Raw genomic sequence first — 15,865 nt, 5'->3', positions numbered from 1 at the left:
CTCATTTTCCATCCAATTAAATTAGGTTCTCTCCACTTGAGACAACTGTGATTCATTTCGTGGCACTGCTGTTCCAGCACTGTTTTGTAAACTGTAGCACAGTCAGGCCACGCTTTTTAAAGACTGAGTCTGCAAGGGGAGCTATCTCAGAGTTGTTGCCCGTCAAAATTTCGACTGTGTGACTCAGTCCAACAAATTGCCTGTAACGATACCTGAAGAATTCTTTAATTCCATAGTCAATATTAATTGGGCAGACGTGTTTGAGCATAAATGACTGCCCTGAAATGAGGATTCAAGTTTGTCATGTACAGTTGCTTCGGCATAAATAGACCGCTATTAATAGTCGTCCGTGTATGAGTTACCAGCTTGCGTGCCTCCCCACCAAACATCAGGTGACTGTTCCTGTGCAGCCTGGTGTAGAGGGTGGCGCTTCCAATCTGGCCCGAAGGCTCTTCTCCAGCACTGGGCGCTTCTGGGCACGTCTCACTAGCCTGTGGCCCATGTTATATGCATGGAGATGTCCACATCTGACAAGAGAGGGGTTGTCTCAGCCTGGGCATGTGCTCTTGCTCAGAATACAATGAATCTCAACTTCCGTGTATTCTGCTTTTATATATTGTGCTCTGACACTCTTATTAGGTGCCAAAATAGGCCTTTTGTGAGTCCATCAGTGAACACACGTGTTGAGTTACTGCCCGTAGGGCTCGCTGCCAGCCACGAGTTCAGGTTCAGCTGCACCATCCCTGCATGCAGGGCTGTGTTTGTGCAGTTGCTTGAGTGTCTTGCTGTACTTTGCCTTGATTCTTTAATAAAAATTAGTAAAACGCAAATGGAAGTGCCGGTCAGAAGCATCAGTCTTTAAAAGTTAATGCAATTGGCTGTCTCTGTCTCTCTCAAAAGTAAACATTAAAAAAAATTATTAAAAATAAAAGGGGCGCCTGGGTGGCTCACTTGAGTGTCTGACTTCAGCTCAGGTCATGATCTAACAGTTTGTGGGTTAAAGCCCGGCGTCAGTCTCTATGCCAACAGCTCAGAGGCTGGAGCCTGCTTCAGATTCTGTGTCTCTCTCTCTCTCTCACTTCCCTTCTCCCACTTGTGCTCTGTCTCTCTCAAAAATAAACAAAATTTTAAAAATGATTTAAAAGTTAATACAGTTGGGAACAAGATAGAGTGGGATGTTTGGGGCGTGCATTGAAAGCAGCATGTCTTTCATTTCATTGGGACATTCGTTGGACCTAAGCCAATCTACTGTATTCGGTTATGAAAGAAAAGAAAAATAAGGAACAAGTATGAAATACTGGAACTGTATGATCAAAGGCTGTTAAAAGGGCAGTTGTAATTGGAGGTTTCATAATTAATTTATATTCTGAGCTGGAACTCCCCTACTAAGATGGAAGTCAGTTGTTTATCTGGGTTTGACTTTCAGATGCATTTTTAGGAAACTTTCAGCGTAAAAGTCTTGTTATGTGGTGTGTCTGGCCACTTGGTTTCTGTGGAAGACCTTCTCCTCCTGCTTTGCAGAGCAGACAGGAAAGGCTGCCCACCTCCCTGGTTTGCCTGCATTCTGTCTGGTGTGCTGAGTGAGAGAGAGAGAGAGAGAGAGAAAGAGAGTGTGAGTGCAGGGTGGTGGCATAGGGAAGCCTTATTGTTGAACCTCTTAGTGTTGTCATTGCTTATTATCTTTTTAAACAAAACATACCCATCTTTGACATCCTTCTGAGTCATATTGTCTGCTTCTAAGTTGTATTCTCTGTATACTTAAATGATTTTAAGACAGTCGCCTGCTATAACATGGATCTGTCATAATTTGTCCAGCCATTCCCTAGTTGACGACTTGTATTTCATTTCTCTTTTTTAATTCTTTTTCCCTTTTTTTAAATTTAAATTTTAGTTAACATACAGTGCTATATTGGTTTCAGGTGTAGGTAATTCATCACTCACGTACAATACCCAGTGTTCATCACAAGTCTCCATCACCCATCTATCCTATCTCCCATCTACCTCCCTCCATCGGCCCTTCGTTTGTTCTCTATTGTTAAGAGACTCTTGTGGTTTATTTCCCTCTCTCCCCACCATATGGTCATCTGTTTTGTTTCTTAAATTCCACATAAGAGTGAAATCATATGGTATTTGTCTTTCTCTGACTTATTTTGCTTAGCAAAATATGTCCATCCACGTCTTTGCAAATGGCAAGATTTCATTCTTTTTGATGCCTGCATAATATTCCAGTGTGTGTGTGTGTGTGTGTGTGTGTGTGTGTGTGTGTGTGTGTGTGTACACACTATATCTTCTTTATCCATTCATCTGTTGATGGACATATGAGCTCTCTTCATAGTTTGGTTATTGTTGATAATGCTGCTATAGACATTGGGGTACGTGTACCCCTTTGAATCTGTATTTTCGTATCCTTTGGGTAAATACCTAATAGTGCAATTGCTGGCCCATAGGGCAGTTCTACATTTAGTTTCTTTTTTTTTTTCCTTTGTTTACAAACCCTGTGTCAAAGGCTGACTTTGAATAGATCGCAGTGAGGGAGCTGCTCTGCGGTGTTTGAAACCCTGACTCAGAAGCAGGTCATCTAAGAATGGTTTAGCCCCAGGTTCCTCAGGAACAAGAGTTATGAGAGGGCCGAGGGGGCGGCCTCCTTTCTGGATGCACCCCGTTGCTTGGGAGGAGGGGCTGTCTGCACCAGACCCTGGTCCCAGTGTGCGGCGGTGGAATGGTGAGGCCCTGGCTATCCAAGGCCAACCAAGCCCCCACAGTGCTGCTGTATAGTTCCCCGTGGGCTGGATTCTGACTTGGAGGCGTTCAGTCACAATCCCACAGATGGTAGCTTCGCCCTGTTGGCTCTTCACCCAAGCACATAAACCAAATATTTTTAGTTCCTCGAGGAACCTCCCTACTGTTCTCCAGAGCAGCTGCACCCAGTTTGCATTCCTACCAACAGTGCGAGAGGGAAAGAGTTTCCCTTTCTCCGTGTCCTCCACACCTGTTGTTTCTTGTGTTGTTAATGTCAGCCATTCTGACGGGTGTGAGGTGGTATCTCATCACGGTGTTGACTTGTATTTCCCTGATGATGAGTGACATTGAACATCTTTTCATGTGTCTCTTGGCCATCTGGATGTCTTCTTTGGAAAAGTGGCTATTCATGTCTTCTGTCCATTTCTTAACTGGATTATTTATTTTGGGGGTGTTGAGTTTGACAAGTTCTTCATGGATTTTGGATGCTAACCCTTTATCCAATATGTCATGTGCAGTATCATCTCCCATTCTGTAGTCTGCCTTTTAGTTTTGTTGATTTTTTTCCTTTGCTGGGCAGAAGCGTTTTATCTTGATGAGGTCCCAGTAATTCATATTTGCTTTCATTTCCCTTGCCTTCAGTGACGTGTCTAGTAAGAAGTTGCTCTGGCCAAGGTCAGAGGTTTCTGCCTGTGTTGTCCTCTAGGATTTTGATGGTTTCCTGTCTCACATTTAGGTCTTTCATCCATTTTTAATTTATTTTGGGGGATGGTATGAGAAAGTGGTCCAGTTTCATTCTTCTGCATGTAGCTGGCCCAGTTTTCCCAGCACCATTTCTTTTTTCCATTGGATATTCTTTCCTGCTTTGCTGAAGATGAGTCGACCATACAGTTGTGGGTCCATTTCTGAGATTTCTGTTCTGTTCCATTGATGTGTGTGTCTGTTTTGTGCCAGTACCATACTGTCTTGATGAGTACGGCTTCGTAAAGACACCAGAGATATTCCCCTTCTCAAACTTTTATCAGCATCAGCATCACCTGGAGATCTTGTTAAAACACAGATTGAGGGTGGTTATCCCTAACATTTCTGACTCACTAGGTCTGTGGTGGGATCCAAGAATCCTGCATTTCTCACCAGCTCAGATGCTGCTGGTCTGGGCAGTGCAGCTTGAGAACCGCTGCTGTAGACTAATCGGTGACCTCACAGACAGAATGCTAAGAGTTCTTTGCATGAAGAAGCCAGATGCTTGTGGTGGGCCACATTTTCCTCAAGTAACCAGGTCCCCTTCACTTCACCCCAGGAGCTTCTGCCCCGGGCCCTGTCCCTCCTCATGAGTCTGAACTGAAAGTCAGAGTGCATTGTAGGGGCACCCAGTATTCATCTTTCATAGTATAGACAATTTTGAAATGAAACACATTTTTTAGGTTTAATGAAAATTGACTCCGCTTTCTACCCTCTCAGCCTCTGCACTTAGATACCTTCATGAAAACAGAATCATCCATCGGGATCTGAAGCCAGAAAACATCGTCCTGCNGGTGGTGAAGGGACACATGTTGTATCTTTGTTTATATTTGTGTTTCCTTGACTTTATACTTGCTTTGATTCTCTGGGAACACCTTTTGATTTGAAACAGAATTCAGCGAAAAGTCTTGCTCACAGATTGAGGCAAGCTTGAATGATTACATTGTTAATTGGCCTAGTTGCCGGAATCTGATAAGGAAAATGTTTCTCTTCCCATCTCCACCCCAGCATTTGGGACCAGCACTTCTAGGAAATAGACTTTTTGCTTTCTGTGTGTTTGGAAGCGCAATTTTTGATGCTTAGCTGGAAACCAGCTCTAGCTGGTTCTGGACGTGGCGGAGAGGAGGCATTTGGAACCAACAGCCGCGCATAGAGCCTGGTGCAACCTGCAGCTTCCCCAGAGCTCCTGGGGACCCTCCTCAGGGGCCCTCCTGCTTGGGTGTGGCAGTGACCTCCCCATGCGGCTTGGTGCCTGTGCCCTTTCACAGCTTTGTTTGCTTAGCTGGGGGTGGCGAGCAGGGGCTCAGCCGAGTGGAATGTAGTAACCCAACTTGTGGGCCGCTCAGTCTCTTCTGATAGAGACGTCAGCATCCTGGGCCTGACCCATGACTATCGCAGCGTTCACCTTTGCTCCAGTTCACACCCATTCTTACAAATGGTTCTAAGATTTGAGAACTGAAGGTATTTACTGAAAAGGTCTTTCACATCATCAAGCCTGGTTTAGCAGTCTTGAGGGCTGCTGCATAGTCTGTTCATTTTGATTTTCCTGTGGTGATTAGCTGCAGAGTGAGGAGAACATGCGCCTTTTTTTCAGCATTTTTACAGTTATATCTTCTCTTGCCCTACATCTACCATGTTGGAGGCAGTCTCCTATGTAAATATTTCATGTTTATGAGGATCTAATACCAGCTGGGAATTCAGAAATATCCTCTGCTGTGTCACCAATGTTCTCATAACCCTCAGATTTCTCCTTTTTTCTTTTTCCAGTTAATACACAAAATTATTGACCTAGGATATGCCAAGGAACTGGATCAGGGCAGTCTTTGTACTTCCTTTGTGGGGACCCTGCAATACCTGGTAAGAAACGGGATTTACATGTTTGCTTATCAGTTTCTCCCTGCTGGCCGGACTTATGCGGCTCCTCTCTGTCCCACCAGCCATTCAGATGTTCCCAGATGTATAGGAATTGTTGTATGACAAGAGACGTGATCTGTTCAAGTCAGCAAGTTTTCCCAACAGAGGCCCAGTGGAAGGATATGGACATCCTCCCTGACATCTGAAGGGCTTTGCCAGTGCGTGCCCTCTCCCACACCCCATAACATCTTGGGCTTTGGTATTTTGTCTGAAAAGGCCACCGAGAAGGAGCTGAGCTCTGAGCTCCCGCTCTTTCTGTCCGTTATTTGGTCTATTTTGGGGTTCTGTGTGAATCATTCATTCAGGAAAGTGCTGACTGAGTGTAGTCTATGTCTGTGCTAGGAGCTGTGGTGTGATGGGAAGGAAGACAGGCATCCCCCTGGTCTTTAAATTTTTTTTTTTTTTTAATGTTTTATTTATTTCTAGGAGAGAGAGAGAGACAGCGTGAGCAGGGGAGGGTCAGAGAGAGAGGGAGACACAGACTCTGAAACAGGCTCCAGGCTCCGAGCTGGCAGTCAGCACAGAGCCCGACGCGGGGCTCGAACCCACGGACCGCGAGATCATGACCCAAGCGAAAGTCGGACGCTTAACCGACTAAGCCACCCAGGCGCCCCTCCCTGGTCTTTAAAAGGAGCTTAGAGCTTAGCGAGAAAGCAGGCATTACCCCCAAACTTACACAAATAACTAAGAAATTAAAATTGTGATAAGTGTTACAAGGAGAAAGTTCAGGGTGTTATCAGAATACANNNNGGGGGACCTCACCGTGTCTGGGACCTGCAGGGTGAGTAGAAGAAAGGGGCTGAGGGTCGGGGAAGGAGAGGAAATTGAAGCAAAGGAGGACCAGGAAGACATTGAAGGGTTATAAGTTGGAGGAGGGTTGGGCTTACCCTTTGAAAAGACCGTTCTTGATACAGAGTGGAGATTGAATTGCACTGAACAAGAGTAAATAGTGGGTGAGTGGTAAGGAGGCTGTTGNCGGGGCGGGGGGTGTGTGTGTGGGGGGTGGGTGGAGAGAAAAACAGTCAAGAAATGCCTACCAAGAGACTCAGTAAGTCTTGGTAATGAGTCGCTTGTGGATGGTAACAACCAGTAAAATTTTGATTGGGAAAGGGGTCTGCAGTGTAAGAAATAAAGGGTCAAAAGCCACTGGGCTAAATAAGCTTAAGTATTTTATCAAGTTCTTAAAAAAGAAAAAGAAATTCTTGAAAGTCTCTTCAATTGAGTGCATTTTTACTCCATTGGGCTCCACTGATTTATCATGGGCTCCACAGATTTACGACCTACCCAGTGAAGTAGAGTTTTCAGAGTGATGACTCTGGGGAGCTATGATCCAGGCCCCTGTGTCCCTGTCATGTAGTTACGTAGGTCCTGCTGAGTGTCCTCTGGAATCCTCATGGGCTCAGCAGCGGTCAAGTCGGGGGACCCCAAGCTCTGACTAGGAGGTTCAGTCACATCCTTCACCTTCAGGAACTAAAACTTCTGTCCATAACCAGATCCAGAGCTTGATCTGATCACCCCCCACATTCTCTTGGTTTGCACTCCGTGGCCCTTCCAGAAGTGCGACACTTCTAGCCAGACTGTGCACGGTCCTGTCTCCACGCCTTTGCTTGTGATGGTCCTTTCTAGAATGTCTCCTCGCAGGAGCCTTCTTTGGAACCGGGTTCCATGCCCGCCTAGTCACTCCAGCTCTCTCTGTTGGGCATCAGTCATGCCTCTGGCATTTTTTCCTGCCTGATTGTAAATGTCCTGTCCCACTGTACGGCCACATGCCCTAAATCATCTTGGTTTAGGAGACTCAGTCAGCATTTAATGTATTTTGCATTTAGTGTACACAGCCTGTAATCATTTTCCTTGTTGTATGTAACTTCCCACCTGGACACTGCACCCAAGAGGCATATGATGTACTCTGGTCCTACCTAAATATACATCTAGGGGCCCTTGTATCAGCATCAGGGGTGAATGAGGTACAGAAAAATTCTAGACACCACCAGCTACACTGGCGGTCAGCCCCTCACCTCTGAGTGGACATGCCAGCTACCTCTGGAGAGACTCGGGCAAGTGTGAGGACATGATTAGAAGGGCTGGTTGCCCCCTCCAGGGGTGGCTGCTCGGAAAAGGGAGGGGCTCAGGTGTTCCCCACCTCCTGTCCTCATGCAGGCCCCGGAACTCCTGGAGCAGCAGAAGTACACAGTGACCGTGGACTACTGGAGCTTCGGCACCTTGGCCTTTGAGTGCATCACGGGCTTCCGACCTTTCCTCCCTAACTGGCAGCCCGTGCAGTGGTGAGTAGGGCTGGGGCCTGTGGGTGGGGCCAGGAGCACCACCTGCGGGGAGGAGGGTGCCCCTCTACCTTAGACTCATCCTTCACCTGTTCCCCTCTCACGGAGCGCTCCCAGCCTGGGCCCGAGACTTCGGTGATCTGTCTCCCAGAGAGGAAGCCCTGTGAGGGCCCAGCATGTAGGCAGCCCAGACTCCAAAAACCTGGAGAAGTAAAACAATTGTTAAGCATTATCCCGTATAAATGATGTTTACTCTATGGTCAGTGGCATCATGCCAGTACATTTACAGACTGTTGTATATGCGTGTGCACCTCCTTGGAGGATGCTGTGGATTCGTAGACAAATAAAGGGGATGTACGTGTGACAAGGAGGAGTATTTACATGGAAATGTACTGTCGGCAAATTTTATTATGCTTAAATATAAATATTTATTTATTTATTTTTATTTCTAGGAGAGAGAGAGAGACAGCGGGAGCAGGGGAGGGTCAGAGAGAGAGGGAGTCACAGACTGTGAAACAGGCTCCAGGCTCTGAGCTGGCAGTCAGCACAGAGCCTGACGCGGGGCTTGAACCCACGAACCGCGAGATCATGACCTAAGCCAAAGTGGGACGCTTAACCGACTAAGCCACCCAGGCGCCCCAATATTTATTATTTTTGAGAGAGAGAGAGCGCGTGGGAGGGGCAGAAAGAGAGGAGGAGGGAGAATCCCAAGCACGCTCCATGCTGTCACTGCAAACCCACAAACTGTGAGATCATGACCTGAGCCGAAACCAAGTCGAACGCTTAACCAACTGAGCCACCCAGGTGTCCCTCAATTTTTTATTCAGAAGCATAACAAAGTGGCTTAAAATGTTAACAATTGTGTACACAAATAAGTTAACCAAAAAAAATTTTAAGAAAAAACCAAAGGAGGGGTCCCTGGGTGGCTCAGTCAGTTAAGTGTCCAACTTCAGCTCAAGTCATGATCTCACAGTTTGTGGGTTCGAGCCCCACATCGGGCTCTGTGCTGACAGCTAGCTCAGAGCCTGGAGCCTGTTTCGGATTCTGTGTCTCCCTCTCTCTCTGACCCTCCCCTGCTCACGCTGTCACTCTCAGAAATAAATAAAAAAACATTTAAAAAAATTTTAAAAAAAGAAACAAACCAAAGGATACAGTTAAGTTTTCAAAGAATTACTCTATAGCTTTACTTTTTTTATTACAAAAATAAGTGTTCGTGGTACATGTGAAGGAGAATCATTACCAAAATACGTAATTTAAAAATGAACATCCCCCCTAAATCAGGTTTCATTCAGAGGGTCCCTTGGGAGGCCCCACACAGACATAAATGATGCTACTGTTGTTCCAAATTTTGTTTTTATTTTCAGTTTTTGAGTGTCTTTTAGGAGCAGTAATAAGTTCACAGGGTTCAAGCTTCCAAAGGTATAAAAAGAATGTGCACAGAGAAGCCATCTCTTAGTGGCCTCCCAGCCACCCGGCTTCCTTTCCCACAGGCACCTGATACCACTAGTTTTCAGGACGCTTCCGAGGGTGTTCCGTACGGGTACGAATTGGCCTGTACTTGCTTGTTGGCTCGTTTATATGTTTCACCCCTTTCTCACATCAGTTACGGCACAATATGAACCCTCCTGCATGTGCTCCCAGAGCATTTTTACACCATGGGAACTGGCTTCACACAATCCAGAAACAACCACTACAAACATTCCTGTGTGTCTCCGGGCTCCTCAGCGTATGTGTTATACTTTAAAAAAAAAAAAGAAACATCCATAAGTTGCTATACCTACTTTCTTATAACCTGCTGTTCAGTCTTACTATTGAAAATGCTTTATGTTTTTTTCATTATTTGTAATGTCCGTTTGGTATTCAAATGAGTGGCTATACTGGAATTTATTTAACTTATCCCCTGTTATTGGAAGCATGGGTGGTTTATCATTTTTTCTTCTTAAAATAAAACCAAGAGTAATGTCCTTGTGAGGAAATCTTATATATCCATAATTATTTCCCTAGGATAATTCCTAGGAGTGGAATTTATTGATCAAAGATTATGCACGTTTTAGAGGTTTTTGATAGGTATTAAAATGCTCAACAGAAAGGTTGTATAAATAATGTTTCTACCAGAAACATGCAAAGCTGCCCCTTTTACCACACTATTGCTAACACTGGCTATTATCATTTTTCTGAATACCTTTCTGGAAGTAGTGAAAACATTAACTTTTTGAAAGGATAAGTATTTACATCATGAATTATTTATTTTCTAAGATGGAGCCTTGGAAATTAATTCTAGGAGAGTGGTTTCATATGATGGCAACACGGTTCAGTCAACATGTATAAGCCAAACACTGGAAGTGCAAAGGTGAAAGAGGCCAGGTTCCTGCTCTTCAAGAGTCTGGTGAGGTGGCAAAGAATGCCCTCCTGTGGTGATTTATTTTAAAACAAGCAAATACTGGGGGCGCCTGGGTGGCTCCATTGGTTAAGTGTCCAACTTCGGCTTAGGTCATGATCTCACAGTTTGTGGGTTCAAGCCCCATGTTGGGTTTTGTGCTGACAGCTTGGAGCCTGGAGCCTGCTTCAGGTTCTGTGTCTCCCTCTCTCTGCCCCTCCCATGCCGTGCTCTGTTTCTCTTTCTCTCTCTCAAAAATAAAAATAAACATTAAAAAATATTGTTTTAAATAAAACAAGAAATACTTGACCTGCATAGGTTCTAGAATATTGAGGAATTAGCTCATTAATTTATAGTCACACTATATACTGTATATCTATACATCAATGGTGTTTCTAACTAACCAAGGAATTGTTGCATTTCTTCAGTTCAAATGGCAAGCTTTACCATTATTTTGAATAAGATGAGCTAAAATCCGTTATTACCAGAAGAACAAGTACTATTTGAAAATGTATCCCTGATCTCTTGGCATCTGCTGTCTGCAGAATCAGGTTCTTAGAATGCCCCTCCCCGGTGCTGGAAGGCCAGCCGATGGTTTCAACTAGGCTACTCAGACACCCAGTCAGGAGCCGTTTGGTGGATAGTTTGTGAGAAGTGCCTGTCTCACCTGCTTTGTAATGCCTTAGACAGCTTTTTAAAACTTCCACTCTCTCCTCTCGGATGGTAGGTGGAGAGTAATTTCAGGCAGATGTGATCTGAGCTTTATAATTCTATTACAATCCTACTTTGGAATACATTACAGGACCTAAGCCATAAGCATTCTGTTTACTACAGCCTTTTATTTTTATAATTTCCCATGGACAGACTAAGCATTCTATTAGAGGATCACCTGTGTCACTCGTTTGTGACGGCAGTCTTGGTGCACCTGCCTTACAGTGATCACCGCTCCAGCCAGAGCTGTGAACCACCAGCCTCTGCCGTGTGCCAGCTGCAGATAGGCCAACTCACCCCTTGCTGCTGAGAAGGGTTCAGGTCTAAAACATTTTTTATCTGAATTTCCCAGGTGTTTTTGGAAAGGAAAGACTTGGACATTCAGCCAGAGTGGAAAAAACAGCAGACTTGGGATTTGGGTCCCCATTTCTGCCACTCTTTAGTTGTGTGACCTCGGGCAAGTCACCTGATCTTTATTTCCTTACCACTGCACGGGGAACTAAAACCAGTGTCTACCACCTGGGGTTATCATGGCAAAGAAGTGTGTGTTCATTGCTGAAGTACTTGGTTATCTATGAAGCATTATTCAAATTTAAGTTCTCTTCCTCATCACCAAAAAGGTTTGAAACTAGTTGGATTTAAATTTTTTTCCCTTTACATACTATTTCAGATGCAGCCGTTAAGTTCTCTAAACTGGGAAATGTAAGCGTTCATTTGTCATTAGAGATAACATGCATTTAGAGGAAAGTACACTGTGCATGCATGTGGTGTGCGTTTTTTCCTATAAATGTGATCTGCATGCAGGGATCCTGGTTCGGAGGTTCTAATTTTACCCTCTTTCAAAACATGAATTTTGGGTTAGAAAAAATGATAAGGAGAAGCAGTACCGACTGTGGAACTCCGGGCACAAGATGGTTCCTTCAGGCAGTACAGACTATCGTGCTCGGAAGGAAGGCATCCTAGCAGAGAGCAAATGCACTGTTACCCAAAGATAAAATTGCAACCTAGGGGTATCCTGTACAGCTGTAAAGCGACATGTTACCAATGTACAATGTCTCCTGCCTGCTGAGTGACTTAAGGGCTGTAATTAAGGAGATAACACATTTGCAGGCATTCCAAAGTCCGGCAGAAGAGTGAGATGGACATTGTTGTCAGTGAAGACTTGAATGGAGCAGTGAAGTTTTCCAGCTCCTTACCCTACCCCAATAATCTGAACAGGTAAGGCCCAGCGGCACTTCTCTATGAGCTTCTCTTCCCTTTTTAGAATGTCTGCGGTGACACCTGATAGCTTTTAAATAGATTATCAAGTTATCATCCTGTGACTAAGAACTTGACATGACCGTCTCAGTCATCAACTTAGAATGGATTCCACCCCCTCACCCCATCTAGAAAGCCTCTCTTTTCTAAATTCACATAGTAATTTATCTGTACCTCTTACTGCCCTTAGTAGCGTCTACCTTGTACTACATTTGGTTTTGTATAGCGTTTATCTCCTAGTCAACTGTAAGCCTTTTCAGGGTATGGGATTTTTACTTCTCTTTGCACTCCTGTGTAACCTCATGCTGTGTCATAGTCAACAAATACCTTTGTAGTTTGAACAGCATGACAGTCTTAGAGCCAATATATGAACAAATAGCAATGCCAGTGTTGAATAATAGTACAAAAGCAAACAGCAAGGCAGCCACACACACCTGAGTAGCATGGGAAGTAATCACCATACGTATTTAGAGGATGGGGAGTGCATTAGAGATATATGGAATGACTTTGGATGAGCTGGAACTTTCTGGAAGGATCTGGAAATTCAAGGGGGAAGGAGTGGGGGAAGCAAAGGCATGTTGCAGGAGGCAGCGAGTAGGGAGTTGGCCTCTGTGGAGGCTGAGAGCACGTGCATGAGGTAGGCCTGTGCCCAGAAAGAGGCATGAACTTTGTTGGGGGAACCATGAGTGCTTTTGCGGACGGGGGTGGATTCACAAAACAAATCTGGCGGCACGGGGTCTAGATTGTATGGGGGTGTTGCCTGGAGGTGGGACATGCCTATAAAGTGCATTTAAAGAGCTTCACAGTTCCTTCTCATGCAGCCAGGTGGAAGTTTGGTCTGGTGAGAAATCCTGAACTTCAGGGGGTGTTGTAGCAGATCAGGACAGCACCCGAATCATTTGTTTGGCTGGAAGCGTTCTCTATCTGTCAGATTAATTCATCTTCAGTCATCACGTATTGGCTGCCGTGGCTATGAGTGCGGTGAACACACGTGAGGTGTGCGTGGTAAGGCCTCCTGAGGCTGGTGTTGGAGTGGTCTCCTATCGTGTGCTCATCTTCCTCTCAGTGTCCTGGCACAGCGACTGGAGAAGTGGCTGCAGCTGATGCTGATGTGGCACCCACGACAGAGGGGCACTGATCCCGTGTACGGGCCCAATGGCTGCTTCAAGGCCCTGGATGACATCTTAAACCTCAAGGTGAGTGTGGAGCCAGACTAGCCTCAAGGCAGTGGGTCCCCGATGGGCCGTGGCAGGGCTGGGGACAAAGAAGAGCTCCTGCAAAAGCAAGTCACGGGCCATCTGAGCCGTGGAAAGGAAGGCTCCTGTGAGAGCGTCAGCCCCCATGCTGACTGACATCGGTTCTGAGGTCACACTGCGGACAAAGAGCAGCATTAAGGACCAGAATGTGCAGACTCTGGCACCGAGACTCCCTTCCCCCAGCAGCCCCTTTCTTCGTATGGCTGGGAAATGCTGGCAGGTGGGCCTCTCCGTAAAGACGGGGTTTAGTTTCCAGTAACATATGGGTTGTGTTGCAGCTGGTTCACATCTTGAACATGGTCACAGGCATCATTCACACCTACCCAGTGACAGAGGACGAGAGTCTGCAGAGCTTGAAGGCCAGAATCCAGAATGACACAGGGATCCCTGAGGAGGACCAGGAGCTGCTGCAGGAAGCTGGTCTGGCGTTGATCCCTGACAAGCCGGCGACTCAGTGTATTTCGGAGGGGAAGGTGAAGCCCCGCTCCCTGCACAATACCCCGGTTTTCCTGGCTTTGCCTCCAGGGGAATAACTGCGCACGCAGATTTCAGCTCTGTTTTGTCACTCAGTGCAGATAAGTTGGAATGTGAGATCCCCTGCGTGGTCTAATAGGAGACATGAATCCTGCGCACTTGACTTGGTGCTCTGAGACCACTCAGTGCCTTTCTATGGGCTCTGTTGCCAGAGCAGTGCTTCATTCCTCCGAATCAGCCACAACTGTTGTGTACAGAGCTGTGCTGACGTCTGCAGCTATGCGGGGCTTGGTCCCTGCCCCCAAAGAACCGACAAAGTGAACATGTGAGAAACAGCCATGGGTGAGGAGGGAGAGAGCGAACATCTCAACTGCACAGTAAAGACAGTAGAAAATAAGATAGAATGTAATAAGTTGTGAATGAGGTGTGCGTGTGGATAATAAATGTAAAAGGGCCTCCTCGGGGGGCTCAGTCGGTTAAGCGTCCGACTCTTGGTTTTAGCGCAGGTCAGGATCTCATGGTTTGTGGGTTTGAGCCCTGCTTCAGGCTCTGCACTGACAGTACGGAGCTTGCTTGGGATTCTGTCTCCCTCTCTCTCTTCCCTTTTCCTCCCTCAAAAATAAATAACAAAATAAACATTAAAAAAAAGTGTAAAAGGAACAGGAAGGGAGGTCTAGGCTGGAGTCATTAAGAAAGGCTTCATGGGAGCTCAGCACTTGCTGGCTGAAGATGATGCCGTCGCTAAATAGTGGGACATGCCCTGAAATCTCTTTGTTATTACTTGGAAGAGGAGGGGGTGGGATCCACAAGATCTCAACTTCCTCTTGTCCTTTTGCAGCTGAATGAGGGCCGCACATTGGACATGGATCTCGTCTTCCTCTTTGACAACAGTAAAATCACGTATGAGACTCAGATCTCCCCACGGCCCCAGCCTGAAAGCGTCAGCTGTATCCGTAAGAACATCATTGGGTTGTTTTTGTTTTTGTTTCTGTTTCTGTTTTTGGTTTCTTAAATAATCACTTGTGGGGCACCTGGGGGGCTCAGTCGGTTAAGCACTAAACTTCGGCTCAGGTCATGATCTCACAGTTTGTAGGTTCGAGCTCCACACTGGGCTCTGTGCTGACAGTGCAGAGCCTGGAGCCTGCTTGAGATTCTGTCTCCCTCTCTCTCTTCACCTCTCCCACTCACATTCTGTCTCTCTTTCTCTCTCAAAATAAGTAAACATTAAAAAAATTTTTTTAATAATCACTTACAATGCTTGGGACAGAGTAGGAGGGACAGTCATGGACCAGGAGAGGGGTCCACACCAACGAGACGAGCTTATCCAGTCACTGGGGCAATCTTCTTTACTTGGGACTTAGGAGTAGCCCAGCCAAAAAAGAGTAAAGGAAGTCTTCAATTTCAGCCTCACAAACAGAATTCTAAACATAGGACAGAGAAAGCTGCCTTTGCGCCTCTGAACTTGTTCTAATCAAATGGCCATTTTATTTATTTTTGAAGTTTTATTTATATTTTATACATGATACAAAAAAAATCAAAAGATATAAAAGAATATACACAGTGACAAATAAGCCAGCCTCTCTTCCCAATTTTCCAGTTTCTTGCAAGGAGACCACTCCTGTCAAGTTCTTGGGTCTACCTTCCAGGGGTATTCTATGCATTATAAAGTGTGTATGTACTTTCCCCCAAAGTGTATGGTAGCATACAATGTGTATAGAGATTTTCCCCCTGCTGGTGCACACAGAGCTGCTTATTTTTAACACCTGTATAATATTCCATTGTATGAGTGTTAGATGGACATTTTAATGCATCTGCCATTCCTGCTATCATACACACACGCACACACTCTTACACACTCACTCACTCACAATAAGCAGATCTAGGGTCCAGAGTCTTAGTTCCAGACTTATTGCTTATTTAATCATGTTCCAGTACTACTGGTCGAAGCTGGATTTTAGAAAACTTCATATGACCTTAAGTATCGTAAACATAAAGGTTTCTGTTGAAAGCATCAGAGCCAGTGTACGTGTGATTGACTCTACATGGTTCACAGAGTGTTTCTTCAAATCAGCAGGTATTTGCTGACTGGTACGTGCTTGTGCTATTAATGGGATACA

At 45.5% G+C, this 15,865-nt stretch overlaps 1 protein-coding gene across 1 annotated transcript in view; it reads left to right on the top strand.

Moving 5' to 3' along the window:
* IKBKB (inhibitor of nuclear factor kappa B kinase subunit beta) overlaps positions 1–15,865 on the top strand; it is a 74,855-nt gene that overhangs the window by 41,982 nt on the left and 17,008 nt on the right. The window contains exons 6-13 of the mRNA XM_077773112.1: positions 4,201–4,274; positions 4,777–4,791; positions 5,248–5,337; positions 7,552–7,676; positions 11,872–11,979; positions 13,085–13,214; positions 13,553–13,747; positions 14,587–14,701. Coding sequence (XP_077629238.1) covers positions 4,201–4,274; positions 4,777–4,791; positions 5,248–5,337; positions 7,552–7,676; positions 11,872–11,979; positions 13,085–13,214; positions 13,553–13,747; positions 14,587–14,701 — 852 coding nt within the window. The remainder of the gene's footprint in view (positions 1–4,200; positions 4,275–4,776; positions 4,792–5,247; positions 5,338–7,551; positions 7,677–11,871; positions 11,980–13,084; positions 13,215–13,552; positions 13,748–14,586; positions 14,702–15,865) is intronic.

Source organism: Crocuta crocuta, unplaced genomic scaffold (genome assembly GCF_008692635.1).
Source record: "Crocuta crocuta isolate KB4526 unplaced genomic scaffold, BGI_CrCroc_1.0 scaffold177, whole genome shotgun sequence".
In the NCBI taxonomy this organism is placed as follows: Eukaryota; Metazoa; Chordata; class Mammalia; order Carnivora; family Hyaenidae; genus Crocuta; species Crocuta crocuta.
The sequence above is the reverse complement of the archived record's forward strand: the minus strand, read 5'-3'. Positions and strand labels throughout refer to the sequence as shown.